Here is a 23,392-nt window from a genome sequence, read left to right as displayed (position 1 = left end):
CAGAAATAACTCTAAGGTGTCAGACAAAGGAACAATTTTAGTGCTGGATTATAAATTCAATTCAAATTTGCAGCAGCAAATCAGAGCAAATAAGGATAGAGTCTAATTTGCTATACACACACAAACAATAGGCCACTCGAGATAGGAAAACACAACAGCAGGTCAGATTGTTGAAGCAAGTGACAGCTGTGCTCAGCCCAGCTCTGTTGTGCTTTCTTTTCTCCCCTAGGCCGTTCCTGGGCTTGGGGGTGAGCGCCCTCAGCACCCCCGTCAACGCGCAGCCCAAACCTGCTCCAGGTGGGAGCTCTGGGGACAGCACCGTCACCATCGTCCCTCCCACCGACACTGCTGAGGAGCCTCAGCACAAGGTAGGGCCCGGGCCCTGTGTTCAGCACAAACAGCCTGTGCGAGGCTGCTGACGCTGCCGGCGGCCCCAGGCGCTTGCCCAAGCCTGTGGGTCTTGACTGGAGCGTTGCTGGCAGTGGAATGGAGGGACCTGAGCTCTGGGAAAGGCGATTTTGGGGGGAGGGCTCATGTACATCAGCCCAGCCTAATTCTGGGGCAGGCAGAGCAGCTGAGCAAGTGAGAAGCAGGTGAGGTCAGAGCTCACCAGCCCTGTGGTTTGACCTGCCAGGAACTGCCCAGACCAAGCCTGGGCTGGGCTGGGTTCCGTTCCCAGGGAGCTTTGTCCTGCAGACTCTGCTCTCTTGACCTAAGCTGCCTTAACTGGGTTGCCGAAGCCCTTGTTAAGGCTGTTGTGCTGAAGAGTGTCATCTTTAGCTTTTGGATCTTTGAAATTCAATGGTAATGAATGTGTTTGATCTCGTCTCCCCCCTTGCTGCCATCTGATGACAAGTGCTCCAAGAAGTGCCCCGGCCCCGTGACTCCCGTTCCATCAAAAGAAGTGCCGCCAGTCCTGCCAGTCTACAACCAGCAGAGCGGAGAGAGCTGCGTCATCTGCACCAGCGTAGAAGAGGACAGAAGCGGCAACATCTACAGGAGCATCCTGGTGAGCGGTGGGAACAGCAAAGCGCTGTTACTGTGGGTGGTGTTTTCACCCCAGGTGACTTGAATGGTGCTTTTAGTTTCGGAAACACCTATTCCCCGATCAGACCTCCTTGACAGGGAACGTGACCGATGTTACAAATCAAAACATGTGGAGCAGGGGATGAATGAGAGGTTTGCAAAGAGCATCTCTCAAGGTTTCTGGCCTTGAAATTGAAGCTTGTATTTGATCAACAATGCCAAGGGAAGCACTCTGAGCAAGTGCCGGCTTTGCTGCCCCTGCTCTTCTGCCAGCGCCGGCTGTTGTGTGTCCAGCTCAGCACTGGGGGGTGTGAGCTGTGACACAAGGTGCCCCTTCCCCATCAAACCCAGCTCCAAGGCCCAGAATCTTTGCAGGACATCGCAGAAAGTGTTTAGCAGGGGAGACTGTGGATTAATGGATGTCTGCAAACAGCAGCTGGGGCAGCTCTTGCTGCGGATTCGATGGCTGCTGAGAACAAGGTCTCACCTCTCCGAGCGGTTGCTCAGGAGAGCAGAGGCTGTGATTTCCTGCTGCATTTCTAGAGCAGTGTCTGTTGTCTTGAACTAACTCCACCCCCAGGTGTCGCAAAGAGCGTGTTTTAGCGTCTGGCAGAATCTGCGACTTGGTTACCAAGCGACTCCTTGCAACTCCCTCTTTGCAGCTGAGTAACCAAGAGAAGGCTCCTGCTGTCACCCAGCGAGCCATGGAGAAGCACAACCTGCAGTCTGGCTCGGCCGACGATTACGAGCTGGTCCAGATCATCTCCGAGGACAAAGGTGGGGAAGCAGAACTCTGCTGCTGCTGCTGCTGGAAGAGCTCTGCTGCATTTTGCCGGCAAGAGTAACATGCGGAGCGACGTCAGAAACGCCATCGCCACGTTGTCCCAGCTGCCGGTGAGAATAAACCCCCAACGCTGAGTGGGGCGCCCATGAACGCTCGCTCTGCTCCCTCTCTTGCGGAGCTGGCGATCCCACCCAAGGCGAACGTGTTCTACGCCATGAGCACCCAGGGCAACTTCGACTGCATCCTGAGAAGAAAAGCTGCAGCACAGGAGGAGCCCGCACTTCATGGGTTGTAATGGCTGAGCTCTGGATAGGATTTACTGTTTATATTAGAAGTATGTAAACTTTTTTCCCCCCAGTTTTAGTCTGGAGTTCATATATTTTAATATGTGACCTGTATATAATGTTTGAGCTTTGTATAATATTGAATATTTCTATAACGAGTATATTAACATTTTTCCAGTTTTTGTCTGCAGTTAATGTATTTTAATACTCGATGTGTTTATCATATTTAATCTTTCCATACTTCTACAGAAACCTTCAATATTATAGAATCTTTTTTCTACTGGTGTCTGCTTGGAGTTCCTATATTTAAATAGCTTAGCTTTATAGAATATTTTAGCTTGTATAATATTCAGTATTCATAGAATAAGTACGTAAACTTTTTCCACTAATTTCTCCTTGGAGTTAATATATTGAAATGTTTTAGCTGTATATAGTATTTGAGCTTTATTTAATGTTTTTTATTTAACATACTGATATTTAATATTTATGTGATATTTTTATTTAATGTACTAATGTTTAATATTTATTTAATATATTTATTTAATGTACTAATATTTAATATTTATTTACTATGTACATAGACCTTCCCCAATAATTATTTTCTGGAGTTGATATATTTTATTATTAAATCTTTATATAATATTTGATCCTTGTATAATATTTAATATTGATATGATAAGTATATCAACTTTTTTCAACCCATTTTTGTCTGGAGTTAATGTATTTTAATGTTTCTTCTGTAGATAGTGTTTGAGCTTTATATCACATATCTAGAGATGCATATAAAATAAATAGAGAAACTTTCTTCCACCCTTTTTTTCTGGAGTTAATAGATACTAATAACTGAGCTTTATAGAACACATCATCTTTATTTAATATTTATAGAATAAATACTTGAACTTTTTTCCACCAATTCTTGTCTGGCATTAAAATATTCTAATATTTGATCCCTATGTCATATTCAATCTTTACATGGATGTAACATCTCTATCATAAATACGTCACTTTTTTCCACTAATTCTTCTCTTGAGTTAATATATATTAAGATTTGAGCTTTTATATCATACATAATCTTTATTTAATACATAATCTTTATTTACATAAGAAATCTGTGAACTTTTTTCCCCCACCAATTCTTGTCTGGCGTTAAAATATTTTAATATTTGATCCTTATGTAGTATTTAGTTTTTATAGATATGTAACATTTCTATAATAAATACGTAACTTTTTTCAACTAATTTTTGTCTGGAGTTAATATAGTTTAATATTTGATCTTTAGATCATATTTAATCTCTATATATTATTGAATGTTTCTATAAAAATACGTAAACATTTTTCCAGTATTTTTTGATCTGGAGTTACTAGGATTAATATTTAAGCTTTATATAATACATAATCTTTATTTAATATTTATATAATAAATACTTGAACTTTATTCCACCAATTCTCGTCTGGAGTTAGTAGATTTTAGTGTTTGATCTCTAGATAATATTTGATCTTTATATGATATTTAATCTTTATATAATATTGAATGTTTCTATAATAAATAGATTAACTTTTGACCACTAATTTGTGTCTGGAGTTAATATATTTTAATGTTTGATTTTGTATTCTATTTAATCTTTATTTAATATTTAATACTTATATAATAAATATGCAAACGTTTTCCCACCAATTCTTGTCTGGAGTTAGTAGATTTTAATGTTTGATCTTTAGATCATGTTTGAGCTTTGTATAATATTTAATGTATCTATAATAAATAGATGAACTTTTTAACACTATTTTGTGTCTGGAGCGAATGTATTTAAATATTTGATCTCGTGTAACATTCCATCTCTCTATAACCTTTAATGTTTCTATGATAAATACGTCAACTCTTCCCGCTCATCAGTGTCTCGTTCATCTCTTTTCCTCTCTGAGACTGCACCGCGGTCTGAGAGTTTCCACCTTTTCCCCGTTGTCTCCATCACGGCATTTGTTGCTCCTGGCAAAAAGACGACCCCGAATTTAAGCTGCCTCTTGCGTTCTGGTTGTACTTCAACTGCCCGGGGAGCCAGCACACTGTTGTCAGGTTGTCAGGTTCTGGTGACAGCCTTAGAACCGGTGACGTGCACCAACCCTGCCTGTGCCCTTGGTGTGAGCAGCTCCACTTGCTCCTCACCCTGGGGAAACTGCTCCTGGCTCCGGGTCTGTCACCCTCGCTGCGGGGTCTGCACCAGCCGGGGCTCCGGGGGCTTCGCTCTCGTGCTCCACAGCAGAGGACAAACCCCACGCTCACAGGAGAACACAATAACTCATGGAGCAGCTGAGCTTCACAGCAAAGGGGAAAAATAGCAGAAAAAGAGCAGAACAGCGGAGAAGGGTTTGCACTGGCTCCTGCCTTCCCAAAACACAGTCAGTGCTGAGCAGGGAAAGCCCGGACAGCACCAGCCCAGGAGCTGAAAGCACAGGCAGAGAACCAGCGCCTGTCGGAGCTGTGGAACCGCTGGGCAGCCACCGGGTCTTGCAGATGGAAATAAATAGAAAAGTGCACCTACACGCACACGTACGGGTGAAAGAACAGTCGGCTCCACTGAGGCCATGAAATGGACACATTCATCTAATTCATTACATTTAGATCCTTAATTATTTCTCTCCCGTCCGTGAAACCTTCAAACCTCTTGTACTATTAATAACTCGCTTCCTAAATCAACTAAAAAAAAAAAACCCTACGCACTTCAAACCAAACAAACAAATAAAAAAAGCCAAAACCCCAGCTGCAGTGTCAAGTAGTTTTTAATAAATTGCTACTGCTCTGCTTAGGGAAATCAAAGTTAAACAGAACTCTGCAGTGTGTCTGTCCCTTCCGTCTCCAGCCCCCAGCGGGGAGAACTGTGAGCAACACCAGGGCCGTTTCATGGAGAAACTGCTCCCGTGGGATCACAACGGGTCAGGAGAGGAACGGCTGGGAACCCAGAGCTGTGCTGACACACGTGCTGCTCCTACCCGCACCGACAGCGGCACCGCGCTGGATGCTCCGCTTCGCAGACGTCCTGCTGCTGAGGGCCGCGCCAAGCGTCTGCCGCCGTCTGGAGCATCGCCGTGCTGCACCGCGCTTCACACAGAGCCGGGCTGCCGCTCGTGAAGCCAGAGCTGAGGAGGAAAGGAGAGGAGCTGTCAGAGAGCGACGCCCCCGCGGCGCAGCCGCTCCGCACGCTCACCACGCAACATGGACGCTGCTCCGGCCTGCGGAGCAGAAGGAACTCGGCTTCCCGGCACAACAGGCGCATTTCCACGGGCAGGGACTCTGTGGTAGAGCGACAGAGCTGAACGGCCTGCGCTGGCCTTCCCTGCCAGGCCTGCTCCCACCCCATGGAACAGCACACACAGCTGCCATTTTGCACCGGGTTTTATGTATTATCAAACCGGCTGACAGGTAAGAACACATCTTCTTGAGCAGAAAGCACAACATCCGTCAGGAGTTATTAAAAACCAAACACAAATGAAAGCCCAGGCACACATACCCAACCGTACAGATCTCCAGCAGGTGAGTTTCTCGGTGGGAAGCGCAGAGAACATCCCAGCCAACCCAAGCAGTGCAGGCCGGTATCACCTGCCCTCTGAGAATCGTTTGTTTTTAAAAATAATCACCATACTCTGCAGCAAGTACATCAGAACCCATCCAAAAAAAGAGACATGTTTGCTCCTCACGTGAAAAAATATCCAGCCAAGCTGCCTTTCCGTCCTGTAACGCACAATAATTCTGTCGGGGCTGTCGAGAACAGTACGGATGACACCACCAACATCTTGGTAAGTTGCTTTGGTTTGATAAGGATAACGTCAAGCAGTTCGTAACCAAACATTTTAAAGTTCCTGCAAGTCCTAACACTTGGTTTTACGGCCTAATTAAACAGGCCTGCAAACAGGCTGTGGAGCTTTGTTTTCCTGAAGGAATAAGTGGAGGCACAGGGGGTGAAGCAGGACATGACATGGACCAACTCTTCCCTTTTGCAACCTCCACTCCTGCTGCCAGCTCCCAGGATTTTAGGCACGCCAAGATGGCAGCTCCGCACTGGGAGGCCCGTTCAGATCCGGCAAGTTTTGTGATTTGCAGAGGGGAAGCCAGCGATCCTTTTCTATCAGCGTGCGATGAAGGAGATGACCCTACATGGAGCGCTGCTCCAGGGAGCTGGATGGTTTTGGAAACCATTTTGATTCCCTTTGAAAAAACAAACCCAAATACCCAAACACTCACCCGCAGTTTCTCTCAGCGAACAGGGTTATAAAAAGCCTGTGAACCTACGAGGACTAACAGTTACACAGTAGCCTAGTGACAGTGATCCAGAAAGGTATGAACACTTGTACACCTCTATATATTAATCTTTATAAATACAGTATTCTACACAAGGAACTGTAGAAAGACGTCATTCAAGGTTTGGTTTTTCTTTTACAAAAGCTTGCGAGGGCTTTTGTTCAGATCTCTGCTTTTTTCCCTGCCAGTCTGCATCACTCGTTCTTTTTCCTCCTCCATCTCCCGCCTCGCCCTGCACGTCTCGGTCAGTTGTCACATCAGGTCCAGGCTCTGTGCTCTGCCACTCGAAGCAGCGGGATGGAGACCACACGAAGAGCGGCTCCGCCACTGCCAAGGGTGAAAAGCTGGAGCGCGAGGCAGGTTCAGCGCCGACAGAGCCGCGGGGCCGCGGGCGGTCATAGCTCGTCCCTGGAGGACGGCGCGTCCGGAGACGACTGCGAGGGCAGAGCGTCCTTGTTCTGGGCGTCGCTGCGGATCGTGCCCTGCGGCCGGATTTCCAGGAGTGCGTTCTGCCCCAGTCCGTCGACACGGTCTCGTTGTCCCAGGTGGTGGAGGTCTCTGTGTCGCTAAGGTAGCCGGGCTGCCCTGTGTAGTGCGTGGGGTAGACGAGCAGGGGTTCTGCTGAAAAGGCTTTCAAGTCTCTGGACTTGTAGTACTCCATGTACTTTGCTCTAAAGAGGAGAGAAAAATCATCAGGGACAGAGTGAAATGCTTATAACTGCGAGATACAAGCCCATCCACTGAGTGAATGTGTCCCAAGCAGCACAGGTAGTTGCTGTGGTGGGGTCTGACCTTCTACCCACTGCATTCAGCTTTAGAAAAATGAAACGTGAGCATCACAACATCACACGCTGCATACTAAGCGCCGTGAGGTTTTGCGTAGCTTGAGTCAAACAGCATTAAAACACTAAAGAACCGAATGATTATTAACCTGATCTTTTGTTGGTTTAGGTCTCAGTACTGGTTGATAAATCAACATTTTTGCAGATGAAGCTGAAGAGCACGAAGTGAGCTCCATTTTCTGAAGTGCCCCACAGAGCACTCAAGTCATCAACCTGCTGAAAACTGTAACGTGAATAATTTGGACTCCAAGCTCCAAAATTAATCATTTATATGTACCACACTAAGTGTGCACACATAAACAAGGGTATACATAAGCATATATAGATATTAACACATATGATATACACTACACAAATCTACGAACCAGATCTTAATCATTCAGCAAGACCAAGCTCACGTGAACCCAAGTAACGAAGACATCCGACCTACTCACACCGGGTGCTTGTTGTACATGACTGGCAGAAATTCATCCACCGGCAACATCTTGCCGAAAGGCTCCGCTCCGATGAGCTTCTGAACCCCCTGGAAGGAGATCGCGTAGCCCAGGGTCCAGTACGAGTAATCGGCTTCCACCAGGTTCATGACGTTGGGAACCGCTTTCTCAGGCTCCTGCACCTGCATCCTTTTCCGGCCAATGTAGCTTAAAGGGGGAAAAGACCACAGAAATCGGAACCTAAATGTGAATCTGCAGCAGTTAGGACCACACAACTGTCCATGTCAAGCGGGGAAGGACAAAGGGTGGATCTAAGAAGCAATCCCTGACACATTTCTATCCTGTACCACTCTCAGACATTCAAATCTTACCCCAGCGGGTGGTACAGATGTGAAAGACTTGATAAGGCAGCTGAGATGACACGGTCCAAGCCTCAGCGCTGAGCTGCGGCAGTTCCTCTGTCACAGCAGTGTCCCCAGACGACCAACACTGCCCACAAAGCGCACCAGTGGTACCCAACACAGCCGGGGCACCCCAGCACCAGCCTGGCCCAGAAGCTGAGTTATCCTGATGGGAAGAGCCATCAAGAAGCCTCTGCCACCTTTCCCTGCACTCCAGCATCACCCTCCATCTCTGCTGCTCATGTCCCCTGTGTGCCCAGAGCTTCACGAGGGCCAGTGACTCACATCAGCTCCCAGTCTAGCTGGGCTTGTTCAATGTCATCCATCAGCTTCGTGAGCTTCCTCTTGAACTCGTCCTCAATAACAAGCGTCTTCTCCAGTTCTCTGTTCACCACCTGAAACAAGATGGTTCAGAAGTGATCACAGTGGCCCTGATATCTCTGGGGGTCATCCTGACCTGGTCCTGGCCCTCTGGACCATACAGGTAGGGAGGCTGGAGAACCAGCCCCAGATTCACAGCTCAGCTGGGACGAGCTGTCCAAAAATATCCTGTGGCTGAGCATCTGCAACCTAGAAAAACCCTCCATGTGATGCTGCAGCACCTCAACCCCGTGAGCTACCATCTTGCACGACCACCTCCTCCTTTGACAACACAACCACTGTTCAGAAAAACCTGTTTCTGTTCGGAAAAAAAGTGTTTCTGGAATCTGGAGAATGATCCAGAACAGCCAAAGTCTGGCCCTGGCAACTTCAAGAACACACATGCAAAGGCATCCTGCAAGTGGGTTCCCATCTTACCATCTGACCATTGGTGATGCAGAAGTCTCAAGCCCCAAATCATTGCCTGATTTCTCAGTGCTGAAGTCCCTGCTGCTGGCTGAAAGGTATTTGGATCATCCAACCATCACAGTCACATTTGGGCAGCTGCTGCCTTAGACCAGTCTTCTCTAAGCACCAAGTTGTTCTCCCTGCCTCCACATCCCACCTCGCTCGAAATGATCCCTCCCGTTGATGTCAGGCTGTGTAACTCCAGCACCTCCAACCAGCACAGCCCAGATCCTCTCAAGTGTGACTCCCCAGGTGACCAGGACAGATGGAAGCTACAGCTACTACAACCCAAACAATACCTGTTAGCTCAAGTAACAGAGATCCCTGCTGCTAAATTTATTTATGATATACCAGCTCAAAAAAAAGCAGTTAGCAGAGCCACTGGAACTTGCTCCAGCACACGTGAAGAACCAGGGAAATAAAACAGGAGTTTCTCTAATACCATTTGTTCTTCAAAACCTTCCTGCCTTTCTCCTAAACAAACTCACTCCAAACAGGCTATCAGATGGTCTGCAAAACCAATCGTGAAAACATTCTGATAAAAATCACTTGGCAAACGGAGAGTAGAGCTGAGAAAGCTGAGCAATGTGTTCAAGAGAACCCCTGTACGCGATCCCCTACAAACCAAGTAAAACCATCCTACACTTCCAGAAACCGGTATTATATTTGTCCTGGGACCGTCCGTGTGCCTTCCCACTGCTCCTGCCCTCAGCACCCTCCCCAGGGCACCCGCACCCCCCTCACCTCCTCCCAGATGCAGCAGTGGCTGAGGAAGCAGCCGATCTCTCCCCGGGTGAGGGGCCGCGAGGAGCACGGGTCCCGGTGTCGATGCTGAGAGCTTTGAGCTGACTCGTGTTCAGCGCTCTGAGAAAGAGAGAACACCTATCAGCATTTAAATAGAAAGTAAATTCAAGTCGGACACAGACGCAACGGGGGAAGTGCTACTGATGTTCAGAGATGAGCTGTAACTCACGAAATTCCTGCACTTGCTTTGCTCAAAAACCGGGAGAAAAATTAACTAACTGATTTACATTCTAAATCAAGCTTAGAAATGATATCCTTAACTCTGCCAACGACTTCTTGTGGGACCATCAATATGTCAGGAGCTTGGCTTCAAATATTTTCCTAAGAGGTCCTGATGGGTGCGCAAGTCTCCGAGACCACCAGATGGCATGGGGGTTCCCACTTCCCTTTTCGCGAGTCCCAGACCAAAAATTTCTGCCTTGATTTCTCAAGATAAAAACATCTTACCATGCCTTAAAGTAAGGGCTGTGTCAGGGTTAATACTGTAGCCCAACAGCTTTGTAGCACGAGGACAGACAAATCTCTCAGGAGATGATTGCTCTGACACACTTTTGCTGCTTTCTAATTGTGTGCAAGTGTTATAGTTCACAGAAAGGAGTATGATTTTAACCTGATTTTCATCATCTTAGGTTGGATCTGGGGAACAATTCCTTCCCCAAAGGGCTGTGGGGCATTGGAACAGGCTGCCCAGGGCAGTGCTGGAGTCACCATCCCTGGAGGGCTGGACAGACGGACATGAGGTTCTCAGGGACATGGGGCAGTGCCAGGGGTGGGGGAACAGTTGGACTCGATGATCTTGAGGGGCTTTTCCAACCCAAATGATTCTGTGATTCTATCAGCCTGACCCACACCGCCCTGGTTCTCTCATGAAGACCAATTACAAAAGAAGACACAAACAGAGTAAAACTGCCCCAAAGCAGGGGCAGTTAGGTTAATAAAACGTCCACCTCTCCCTCAGCCCATCCATCCCCAGCAGGAGGGAGGTCAGGGCACCCAAGGAGATGGTGTCCAGCACAACCCCCTCTTTGCCAACATCAGCAACCCCAGCCGAAACTCACTTCCCATCCACGGCCTCTGCTATCTTGACTGCAATCTCCTGCTCATAGAGAGTCCGCAGCACCCGATCCCGCCTGTCCTTCCGGCGCTTCAGGTTGGTCATGAAAATCTGGGTTGAAGAGAGAGACATCAAGCTCACAGCCTGGGAGCGAGGAGGAGAAGTGACTTCTCGCCTACCCTTCTTCAGCAGCAGATCTTAAAATACCAGCTGTGATTTTATCCCAGGTTGCGTAGAATTTGTCAGAAAGTTGGGGTTGGTTTTGAGTTGGAAGGTTAGAGGTTCATTCTTTGTCTAACAACTACTTTTTAAGGACGTTTTATGTCACAAGGAAAAGCTGCTCATCAAGGATGGATAAAGGTGAGAGCAGACCAGTTACAGCCAAGTCTATAATTTCCAAAGATATAAGATGTTTTGATTTATATTAAACACAGAGTCAAATGTCCAGCTCCAGTCCCAGAGGAACATCGACCCACATGTTTCTCCACAATGCCACCACTACCTGTATTTAGGATTATCTGCGGGGTCACCACCCAAGCACAAGAACACAGCAAAGAGAATTTTTGTAAATTACTTCAGGCACTGAAAATTCACAGAATTTTCACAAAAAAAATCACAGAATTTTCACAAAAAAAATCACAGAATTTTCACCAAAAAAAATCTGCTGCTTCCCCTGCCAGAGCAGAAAGCCCAGCACAGAGCCCAGATCACACCCAGAGATGTCTGCGCCAGGCTCTGCCCAAGCCTAAGCAGACAGACTTTTTGGTGGGGGGCAGAGGCCCAAACCCCTCATTTGCAGGTAAACTGCAGAGGGGCTGGGATGTTTTTCAGTCCCAGGCAGACAAGTGCAGCTTTGTAGCCTGTGGAGCAAACACCTCGAGCCAGTAAGAAGCGGATCCAATTCTAGGTCAGCACAAATGCAAAAATAATAAATTGGATAAATAGAGCGCAGCCACAAAGGACAACACGGCAAAAAACCTACAACAGCTGCGCCCTAAACACAGACGCTCCAACAAATCGTGTTTGGAATTCACGTGTCGTATAAACAGATGTAACAGAGAATAAGCCAAGAAAACAAAGGCTTCTCTGGTCTCCACAACTGCCACCCTGGCAGCTGCATAAAAACACAACTCCTGGTTAATTAAAGCACAGCAGATCCCTCTCCAGCCTTTCCCCTCAATGCCTGCACCCTCCATAACATGGAGAACAGGGCGGAGAGGGATTTCTGCGGGGTTTTGGGGCAGGACCGCTGTCAGGAACCACCTTTCTAATGCACTTTTAAAGGCCATAGCAGAAAAATGTGGTGACCGAGCAGGGCAGGAGGAGAGCTGCCCCAGTAAGGGGGGAGCACACATGGTTTCCAGCCCTCCTAGACGTCCCCATCTTGGACAGAACTCGGCTGAGAGCCTCCCCCATCTTCTCCAGGCTCCCCAGTGCCTCTCTCAGGGGAGAAAATCATTCCTGTCTCTCACTGGAACACAGGAGAGGTTTCCCGAACGACCAGTTCTTGCTGCAGAATGGAAGGATGGCTAAGCTGCCCCACAGAGTCAGATGTAGAGGAAATGGCACAAGAATCGGGGGAGTTAAATGATGTGTTTTTCACTCTCACTTCTGCCATCTCTTCCTGGCTGGATTAAAACATCCGTACCATCAATGCAGGAAGCCCACAGATTTGCTGAGCACTGCCCTGGCACACCAACCTTAATCGGGGGTTTTGCAGCAGGTATGAAATGCCCACAGACCTGAGTGGCCTCATTTCTCCCCAGCAAATGCCAGAGGGCAAGAATGCTCCCTGAGCCCTTTCCCTTCTGCTTCCCTGGCCTCAGAAGTTCTCCCCACGTAAGGATGGCTGTTTGCTCCTGGCAAAAAGCTGAAATCCAACAGACGAGTGACTGGGAAAGAGCTTAAACGTATGAAGAGATGGGAATGGGAAACGGCTGGAAGGTCAGTTACAGGGAGATCCCAGCTCCATTAGGTGAGAAACAGGAAGACAAGACAATGGCAGCAAAATAAGTTCCTTACTTCATCAAATCCCATCTTGTCAGGGTTCTTCGGCGGAACAGAGACAAACTGTGAGGGTTCAACGGGAGGACAATCAACTGGAAGAGAGGAGAGATCCCAAGCATCACCTTCATGCACTAACAATAACGTGTGTGTGTGTGTGTTTGCATCTCTGGACCTAAAGCCCCAGGGACCTGGCTGATGAAGTCAGGCAGGAGTGGGTGTAGCACAGAGCGTCCATGTCACAGAACAGAAGCCAGCAGCCATCTGCCAGACATAGCTCAGGAGAGACACGAGGTTCTGCAGCATCCTTGCCACGTTAAAGATGCATTTTTGCATTCGATATGGGGAAGTTAAGGAGTTTTGTCAACGGAGCTGACCTGACCGTGAAGTGATTGCATCTCTAGGTAGAAAAACAGTGGAAAAATGGGAAACTGCATGTCAAACCAGGATGAGAACAGTCGGATCAGGAGGCAGATTCCCAGGGGTAAGAGAGCTCTCCAAACCTTAACTTGGGGGTGTCCATCACAGCAAGGCACAGTAACTTACTCATTGCCTCAATGAGGGTGTGCACAAAGTTCTCGGTTTCTTCTTGCAGCGTCTGGTGCGATTTCAGGGGCATGGGAAGGAAACCATAGTGTTCACGGTTGCAGATGAACATCTGTATACCTGGGGATCACAGAAAAAAACAGAAAATAGAGTCAAGTCTCTTAAAAGAGGAGTTCGCTGCTCCGTTGTTATGTACCCACAATCAAATTCGTTGCCAGGAGCCCAGTCCCAAAAAGTTCTGCTTCAAAAGCAAATGAAGGGGTTTAACTTAAATCCCTGGAAGGCTTGAACAAATGTGGAGATGAGGTTCTCAGGGACATGAGTTAGTGCCAGGGGTGGGTTAACGGTTGGACTCGATGATCTTGGTCTTTTCCAAGCAAAATGAGTCTATGAAATTCATAGTGACATTTTCTGTATCATTTGGCTGGCAGCACGTGGTCTCTCCTCTGAAAACAATTTCCAGTTGCTCCATAACCGAAGGTATTTTTAATTGCCATCAGTTTTCTCTTAGGAGAGACTGGAAACTCCCTCTTAGCCCAGAGAAAGGGTCTCTTTTGGCCTTTGCCTTCATGCTATGAAAACAATCTCTCAGCAGAGGGCAGAACCGGCCTTTGGCAAAGCGATGTTTGATGCACACAGCGGATCTGCTGGGAGAACTGGGGAGCATCCCAGAAACCCCTGTATTCCCCAAACCCCACCTGCACCGCTCAGACCTGATGCAATCCCTTCACAGAGCCAAAAGCAGGAGCAGGTTTGCACCATCCAAATCAACCAAATCCTAGAGAGAGAGAGCAGCAGGGAGAAAGAGATGCTTCCAAAAATAGGTGATACTGTAACTTCCTTCTGCTCAAAAGCTTTTGTAACTGCTTGTTCAAGGAGCTGAATCTGAAGGCATGGAACAAGAAGAAGATGCAAAGCTTCCCTTCTGAGCAGATCCATTTGCTAGGGAGAGACCCACACGCTGCTGGGAATGTCGCAATGTGTGATCAGTAAGATGCTGTTCCCCCCAGACTCACCAAGAGTTTGCTCATTATCGGCTATAACTTTTCTTTTTTTTTTTAATTAAACAAGCAGAATCACCCTTGTCCCTCTAGGAAATGAATGAAAAGCAGACACCACCTGGTGAGAGTTGGTGCTTTCATGTATTAATCCTCCTAAATCCCTGGTATTTTTAGCAAGGCAGAATTATCTGCACTAATGACCCCGGTGTTTCTACTCTTTTAAGTTCTGCAAGGAAACTGCTGGCTACACTACTGCCAAAACACATTCAGCTGTCAGCTGCAATTTAGGTAAATGGCAAAATAAAAAATACTACCTGCTAATATTAATGGATTTGGCACTGATCTAATCAACTAATCTTATCTGGCTCACTGATCTCCGTTTTTATCTTCCGCTGGCTTAAACACAGTTAATCTGCATAGATTCACACCAGTATTTCTGTTTCTTCTGGGATAAAAGTTACTTCAAAATGGTAAATCTACCTTAAAACGGGGAGGGGGACTCACTCTCCGGCTCTGTTTTTATAATAAAATAAAAGTTTGCTACAAAGGACAGCAGGCTAGAGATACTGGTGTTACTATCAGCCTTTGTAAGGCAGTGAGCAGGGTTCACAGTCATATGCCTTAAATAAATCCACAGTCATATTTAGGCAACCTAAATTTCCCCCACACCCCTGCGACTGGACATTCCTGGTTGGCCTGAGGTCTCAGAGCCTCAGGCTGAAGGAAGCTCAGAAGGTCTGGCCAGCTCAACATCATCTTGCAGTGCAAAGGGCTCAGCCCAGGACACAAGCCAACAATCTGAGAAGATCAGCGGGCCAGACTGCCGAGGTCAGCTCTGGAAAAAGCTGAAGTGTTCTAGGATGGAAGGAAAAAATGATGGGTTTGAATCCCTGAAATATTTCTGAAGCAGTTGGAGCTGATGCAATGCAGTTCCCAGACTAATTGGATGCTGTCAGAGGGAACAAGGGGCAGGCAGATTTGAGGGAACCTGCTTTGCTCACTGGACCTAAACCTCTGTTCTCTTTTGGAGCCAACATACCCATGGCCTGACTCAAAAGGTCAGGGCCCCAAAAGTGCCCTGCAAACTCCCATCTTCCTCTGCCTCCCAAGGGCTCAATTTCAGCTCTTGTTGCGTCTCCTCTCCCACTCATCCATGCTCCACATCCCCTGGAAGCTGAGTTTTAAAAAGCCCTGCTTATCATGCCAAGAACACTGTCTTTCGCAGTGCTGTTTGCAACAGGAAGGATCACTCAAAAGAAAGCTGCCAACAGTCGCTGCACTGCTCTGTAAGTGGTGGGAAAGGCAGATTGCTCAGCCTGGCTCTTCTCTAGAAGCCACTGTTGACAAGCCACACTTCTTCACTTTCCCTCTACTTGCCTGCACCCCAAGAACAGCCCCTCCTTCTCACCTTAACTTTTTACAAGGAGAGGACAGATAACACCAGCTGCACATCACTCAGCAGACCCAAAACCCCACTTTCCCCAAGTAATTCACCCCAGTAAGCCAGCAAACCAGTTGTGAAGCTCTGAACAGAAGCGCGTTTCATCAGTGCCGCTGAGGTTTCATCAGTCATTTTTTCCTTTATAAGGCCCCAAACTTTGCCCTTTTCAACACAGGAGGGCAAAGAACAATACAGATGGTCATTAAAAACATACCCTTCCCAGGAGCTCCTTTCATAGATGGGACACAGTTCTGCCAGCCAGGACTTCGCTAGAGACAGAATACCCACCAGATCCAAAAATGAACAGGACTGACCATCCTCAGCAGAAGACAAGCAGCTGTAGCAGTGGTATCGTGCACTAAGAGACAGCGAATCCCCCAAGACACACGGAGCTCTGCACGCACCAACAGCCGTTCCAGGTAGAAGAAGACACTGAGGTGGTGCCTTGGCCCGAAAGGACTCCTGAGTTTCAGATCTAACTGAAATCCTCCCAATGTCTGGTAGAAACTGGTCCCAGTACCAGCTGGAGCCCCAAACATCTCAAGGACTGGTTCTTGACTCATTCTCCCAAAGTCCCAGTGAGGCGTCAGTTCTGTGGAGATTTTACCGCTCTCACGCCAGCAAGAAATTTCCTCTGAGCACGGCCCACAGACCCCACATCACTCCCTGAAAGTTGCACTGATTTTGCTTAAAGCAAACAGAACCAACAAAAGAAAAACCTCTTAACTCTCAGACAATTCCTGCTGAGCTGCCACAAAGCAAAGCTTCATCAAGCACTGCAGGCAAGCAACTTGGGTTTTATTTTGCACAAACACTGCAACGTCTAAAAAGTGTCTCTTGTCCTCACCCCTTCCTCATGGAGTCTCCTGGAAGTGGTGAATTTAGACAACTACAGAGTGCCTTCCACTCTCACAGCATTCACTTGTGCTCGCTATCATCTCACTGTGACAAAAAACAAAGGTAGATGCCACTAATTTTGTCTCTGAAACATTGCCTTCGGCCCTAGAATAGTTCCCATGTCTTTTGAAGCTATCTGTGATTCAAAGCTGCACTGCCACTCACTTGCTGCTGGTTGTCCCTGACCAGATCCAAAAGAGAAAAGGGAACAGGGTCTTAACTCACCACTGAAGCCAAAAAATTGGCTTTTGGCCTGTGAACTCCAAAGTAAAGATCTGCATGTCTACGAGTGAATCCTGCCCAGCAAAGTCTCCAGACACACCTGCCTGGCGACTGGAGAAGGCAAAGGCCATGGTATCGTCAAAGCTCCAGGTGTAGTCCTGATGCGGGGGGTAGAACATCAGCTTGGTGGAGGCTTCTTTCCTCAAGTCGATGAGGAAGGTGGAATGAATCATCGGGACAGCAAAACAGCCTGTCCTCTTCCATTCCCGGATCGGGGGGTAATCCAGGGTCCTTTTGTAATAGCCCTGCAAACAGAAGCAGAGGGCTGGATGTCACAGAAGACTTCAGTTTCACAGCTGCTCCCCAGCAAAAGCTCCTGCCCTTAGTCCTGCTCAGCAGAGACGGATCAGTGCTCAGTTCTCAGATTTTGAAGTGTCCCCATTTTGAAAAGGGCTCAGTCAAGTATGCAGAAACAATCTTCAACCAAAAAGGTTAAAATACGACCTTCTCTCTGCTTTTCAGCAGCTAATGGAAATTCAAGCCTTTCTGCTACAAAATTCCCTTGCAACAGAGCTTCAAATCTCGGATTTTTTTCCCCTGGCTCTCTGGAAACCTTTTTTTTGCACATAGACTCTCAGCTCTGACCCTGGAAGCTGCTGAGCACCTGTGGCATCCTCTGTGTTCAACAAGCACAAAGGACATTCAGTGTCTCACCGAATAGGACCTGCAAAGTATTTCTGGCCATGACCTAAAGAGCTTTGCCAACCTTTCGGCACTGAGGGTGCGACACCCGCCTTGTGCAGCTCACAGCTGGGTCTGCAGGTGCCATATGTCTAAAGCTATCAGATTTGGAAATCAATACACTGAATTCCCCCTGAAAGAAAGTCCTAACGCACCAATTAGACATCTGAACATGGCTGACGGTTGGGTCCGTAGTGGATTCTGGTCTTTACAGAAATGATGAGTCACTAAAATCAGTTGAAGTTACTTTTGATTTATATTTTCCAAGAGCATCCTAGCAACAGCCGAGCAAATCACTGCAGAACCGCTTTACCCTGCCCTTGCGCAGAAGCACCGTGTGGTGCGTTTGTCTGTTTATGCATCTGTTGGTTTGCCCTTCGGAAACCTTCTGACCACGCTGTGAGGCCTGGATGTCTCAGATGTCCACGAAGAGCAGTGAGCGGGCAGAGCCCTCACTGGCATTCCCGCTGCGGGAAGGGTTAAAACATCCAACGTTAACAGACAGCCGAGAATGCCCACAGGTGAAAGATGCTGGAAACTTAATTTTTGTCCTCCTCCACTTGCTCACTACGGGCTTGTGGGGCTTTTCATGGCTCATAAATCACCTGTAGCCAAGAAAGACTCCAACTTGTCAGCACTGTTGTGCTCTCCTAAGGACAGCTTCACGACAGCTGAATGTCTGGCTGTCTGCAGCTGGGTTTGGCTTTGTGTTTTAGGGCGTTCTCCAGTTCCTGCTCCCTCCCCAAGTCTCCAGGGAGAGCAGGGCTGAGAGCACGAAGCTGCAGGACTGCGAGCACAGAAACAAGCAGCAGTAACTAAGAGAAAAGGAAAAAAAAGTGGGAACTTTCCTCTTCATCTGAGCAGCTTTTTTCAGCAAATCCTGCAAGATGCATTTGCTGCTAGGTTTTTTTTCCCCTCCTTTTCTCAGTAATCCTGGTAATGATGGAGATTTTCTGCTGGAGAGGCAACAGCAGGGGCCGGGGCTGAGGCTGGCGCACACTGGCAGAGCCCCATGCCAGGCTGTGGAGAACTGCTGGTTTACATCAGGACTTCACCTTAAACACTTAAAGGACAATGCCTTTCCTATAAAGTTTATTTCTCCATTTTAAAACAAAAACTGAAACAAGTAAACACACCCCCCCACACACCCCTTTTCTTATCTGTGTATTTACTTCCCAAGAATTTGGCGAGTTCAGGACCTTTTCCTGCTATTTTTACTCAATTAGTTAGTCTGACTTGTGGAACTCCTTGTCATAAGATGGTGTGGGGGCCAAAAGAGAAAAGATTCGGTGGTTTCTGTAAAAGAAAAAATATAATCACCGAGAGCTTTAAAAACAAAGACCTTCCTCAAGAAATCCTACAGAAGGAGACTGCCAGAGGATGTTTTACACCAGAAGTGGGAAATGGAGTTTGTTCTTCATTTCACTGCAGCAATAATGACAATAATTAGTAACCGGGTAGCTCTCTGGAGCAAAGCAAGAGGGCAGGAAATGGCTGGAGCATGGAGCCTCTCCAACATCCCCAAGGGATGACGGAACACCTGCCAGCAGCAGAGCAGCAAACAGGTCAAAAACCCGATCTCATTATGGAGATTTACCTGTGGGCTTGGAGAAACGAGTATTAATTACAGTCCTCACCTCAGACTGTGCGGGAGAAGAATGGACTCCGACAACTCTATGAGAGTTATAAACTGAAGCTGTTTAATGTAAAGTTTGATCAGGTTATATAGTCTTAAACTGCTGATTTTGTAGTTACATTATTTATACTTGGATAATTATAGTTAGATTACGCGCTGCTTACATTTCTCTAGCTAATACATGATTGATTGCTACCTTAGACAATCATCACCTCTCATGTCTCACCACAAACTACTTCAACTCCTCATTCTCCTCGTGCCTCATCAACTTTCTACCCCATTCTGTGTGGTCAAGGACCTTTCAATGACCCTTCCCTTGTGGCCTGGATCAGCTCGATGCAGTCTTGCTCACTGCACCGATGTCCATTTGTTTCCAGAAACGATCCCACGAGGCTGACTGTCTGAGGAAGCCCATCTAGAGCTTAGTCAAGAACATTCCAAAGAAAAAGAGTGAAAAAAGGCAAAAAAATCACCGCTGACCCACACTGACCACAGCGATGTGGATCTACTTGTCAAGTGATAGCTCAGTCTCATTCTGGCTCTAAAAATGATGTTACTCCTACTAGGCAGCATCTTTGTACCAATATTTACTGCAGCATATATGATTTGAGAAAGAAGCACAAAACTAATTTCTACAAGGCAAACAATGTTGCCCCAACACATAAATCTTGTTCATGTGTGAGAAAAACAACCTATATACAACAGAAAGCTGTAGAAAGAAAAGCAAATTCCTCTCTGATTAGCATCACTATACAGGAAAGCTTGTCTAAAATTATGTACCAAGAGATTTAAGGCCATTAAACAAACATATGGAGTGACCTCAAATAAATTCTGGTGTGTATATCAGTATTTTTTATGTAGTTAGTGGGATTGTATCATTTCCCAGGACTTTTGGCTAAACAAGCTCAGCTTCCTCCAGATTCAGCTTTTTCAAGCGAGAAATCTCAGACAAGGCAGCAAGTTCAGCTACGTGCCTGCACACCCAATGCAGAACACGCATTGCTCTGCTCGTACCTACAGCTCGGTTAGAAAACAAAGCCTGAAAAACACTGATAGACCGCAGTGTCCTCTCTGCCCTCATTCCCAGATTTCCTATAAACGTATGGACCTTTCCCAAAGGTACCCACCAAGATTTGGGATGCTGCCACTCAGAGAGGCGCAAGCTGAGCTGAGTGCACGCCACCGAGCTACAGCAGCTTCTTTTCAGAAAAGGACGCTACAAAAACAGACAGGAAAGCCCACAGGACAGAAACCACAACCCACCACTTCACAGACACAAGAGGCCTTGCAAACACAGCTTGCACAGTCGCCCGGTAGCGTTCAGGAGGTCACTTGCCTGGGGGGTGATGCCACACCAGAAATTTGAGTAGAGAGAGCGAGACTCGAGCATTGGTGCCACCAAGGTCTTGTTTTCTGCTATCAACAGGTTCAGGGTTTCTGGGTTGGTCAGTGAGTTATCTGTATCAATAAATTAGAGAAGAGGGGAAGAGAAAAATAAATTTGTTATTAGATTAAATGATATGCTTGCCCTGATGCTTTCTTGGGAACAAGGCAGCCAGAGGCATGAGGTTGTCAAAAAAAACCCAAAAAGCACTGAGCTGCTGGTTTTGATACCGTAGGACACATCTCTGTTAAAGGTACATTATGAGATGGGAAGAGATGCGGAGTTTCCCTCGCACTCCACGGAATGTTCCTCCAACACTGGGGCAACGGAGCTGCGAGGGAAAACATCACTGCTGAAAATTCAGGGTGCATTTATTCTGCGAAGAGGATCACTCTTAAAAAGTGGCTGCTGCAGTCACCAAAGCCACACATCTGTTCACAACTGTTCCGTAGAACTATTCCCCTTACATTCCATCACTAACAGGTGGGGTTTCCATCTGAGGGCCCCTTGCAGGTACCCACCCACCACCAGGACTACGTTCAGTCCTGACCGCTGGGCAACAAACCTTGGGTTTACCCATGGACTTCTCTCTCCAGCTGCAAACTCTCTTGCTCATCAGACCAAGAAACGATACACGGCATCTCACTGCAGAGAGCTTTGTCTTTAGATGGACAGGAAACTTTTTGGCAGCCCCGGAGTTATCAGAGTGACTATCTGAAAAGCTTTTGCCTGAGGACAGTTAATAAATCAAACCTTGTACTTACCAGGATGTGGTCTGACCCCTTCTCTCGTGCAGCACGCAGGGCTGCCGGTCGGAGTTTCGTCACGTGAGTGAATCGGGAGCTTGGCCAATGTTTTGGCCCAAATTCTTCTGGGTAAGACGTAGCAAAAAAAAACAAAAGAAAGTGACTGCAACCCATGTCTAGAAACCTATTGCGCTAGTTAGAAAAATAAAAAGTTCCCTTACTATCTTCTTTCCAAAATAAAAACAGTGTTAGAGTCACCTCAGGCAACCCAGGAGCGGTTTTGAGAGAGAAAGATTCCAAGTTTCGTGCTGGCGTGTGTACACAGGGCACTGGAAAACAAGCAGCGCTGCAGCGTTTTGGGCTGACCAAGTGACTGAAAGCAAAACAGCACCATCAAACACACCCAGGAGTTTCTTCAGCAGCAACAGGCCCTGATGTAAGCAGAGGTTACACCACCAAAATGGGCTGAGGCTGATTTACCTCACCTGACCCTCTGGTAGAAAGTCATCTCTCCTCTGCTACAAGTCAAGTTTAAACTATAAACACAGCTTCCTTGAGCCCAGTAGAATCAACAGAACGGAGGATGAGAAGATGAAGGCAATCTGGATTCCCTTGGGGTCTGGGCATCACTAGCAGCTGTTAACACATCCTGCTAACAGCTCTGAAATCTACAGACACCCAGCGCCCAGCCCCAGGGGCCCAAGCACGTGAGTGAAGTTACCCACGTGTCTCTGTTCTCAGGATCAGGTCCAAAAGCAAACGCTTTGTTACAAAGATGGAAGGAAACACCGGGACAGAGCCCTGTGTGGAATAACAAGTCAGGATACAAACCAAACACACAGAGTTCTTCCTCTTTGAAATTCTGCATATAAATAGGTGTTGCTTTTCATTCCTTATAGGAGGATGCTCTTTAAACCTACTATCGTGTTTCAAAGCAATGATCCTGCAAGTCATGCAAAGGCATAATATGCTGAATTAAATCTCGTTCTCTGGCTCAGAACTTACTGAGAATTCAATGTCTCGAACAGAACTTTCATAGACACTAATGGGAATGGGCTACGATTTCTCTGCTTCCTTGAAAATAAAGAACGACAGTTTTTATTCCCTGTAGTTTTTGATGTGATTTGTTTTCCAGGCACAGAGAGCAGCTGCAGACGTTAAATAACTGAACGGGAAATATTTGCTAAAGTTCTGCATGAGTTGCTTCACCGAAGTCAGAGACCTTTTTATGGGCTCCATAAGGACACAGTTTAAATGGGACAGACCCGCCTCCCCCCGCAAAATCTACATTTGAAGTACACCTCCTTATTTGAGACCAGAAAATCTAGAAAACCGGAGATACAGACCAACCAGTCAGCCCCTCACTGCAGTGCTCACCGGGGCTCTTCCATCGGTCTCCACTCCACACCGTGGTAGAGGTTCTGCACGTTCTTCAGCCACTCTCTAAGCATTGCTGTGGTGCTGTCAACATTGCGGGCAGTGGCCACCCTGGAAAAACGAGAGCACAAAGAGCCCCATTAACACACGGTTTAGGTCCTTCGCTTTTTCCCAGCCAGCAATTGAGTCAAACAGAGGCACGAGCTATTTATTACAGGCACATCCAGTTCCTGGAAGAACTCGGGGCAGCTCCACAGAGGTGCAAGTCCTTGTTTAAGCACAGAGCAAAGCCCAGATTCCCCACAAAGCCAGAACGCGGGCATCCTTGCACATCTCTCCCCTCTGCTCATCTCCTCCTGCCTCATCGAGACCACAGCAGCTTTAGCATCAAGCAGGTACAGGACTGAATTCTGTTCCTAATGACCACACGGTGAATTCTCCTTGCCAACTGTCACCATCCCTGGGAAGGTTTAAAAGACGCATAGATGAGGCTCTCAGGGACGTGGATTAGAGGTGGACTTGGCAGTGTGAGGTCAACGGTTGGACTTGATGATCTTAAACATCTTCTCCAACCAAAACGGTTCTATGATTCTAACCACGTCCCTTTAAATGTCCAGTTCACCCACTGGGAAAGACACGACAGGCCACC

The 23,392-nt window shown here is 47.1% G+C and overlaps 3 protein-coding genes across 5 annotated transcripts in view; 1 reads left to right on the top strand and 2 right to left on the bottom strand.

The window, feature by feature from the left end:
• The window catches only part of LOC139829552 (dynein axonemal heavy chain 9-like), a 212,303-nt gene that overhangs the window by 151,968 nt on the left and 36,943 nt on the right, over window positions 1–23,392 (bottom strand). The window lies entirely within an intron of this gene.
• On the top strand, window positions 228–2,249 carry LOC139829569 (ral guanine nucleotide dissociation stimulator-like 1; the record flags this gene model as incomplete). Its single annotated transcript, XM_071817739.1, has 3 exons — window positions 228–368; window positions 857–1,009; window positions 1,689–2,249. Coding segments are annotated over 3 exons (477 nt in total), but the record flags the coding sequence as incomplete, so codon positions are not given.
• On the bottom strand, window positions 6,636–21,806 carry LOC136111001 (procollagen galactosyltransferase 2-like). The gene is given in 12 exon segments (XM_065854809.2): window positions 6,636–6,878; window positions 6,881–7,056; window positions 7,662–7,868; window positions 8,348–8,457; window positions 9,635–9,717; window positions 9,720–9,754; window positions 10,753–10,859; window positions 12,771–12,847; window positions 13,299–13,418; window positions 16,960–17,164; window positions 20,573–20,708; window positions 21,386–21,806. Coding segments are annotated over 12 exon segments (1,509 nt in total). The 5' UTR covers window positions 21,541–21,806; the 3' UTR covers window positions 6,636–6,780.

This window comes from Patagioenas fasciata, chromosome 21 (assembly GCF_037038585.1).
Source record: "Patagioenas fasciata isolate bPatFas1 chromosome 21, bPatFas1.hap1, whole genome shotgun sequence".
NCBI lineage: Eukaryota > Metazoa > Chordata > Aves > Columbiformes > Columbidae > Patagioenas > Patagioenas fasciata.
The sequence above is the reverse complement of the archived record's forward strand: the minus strand, read 5'-3'. Positions and strand labels throughout refer to the sequence as shown.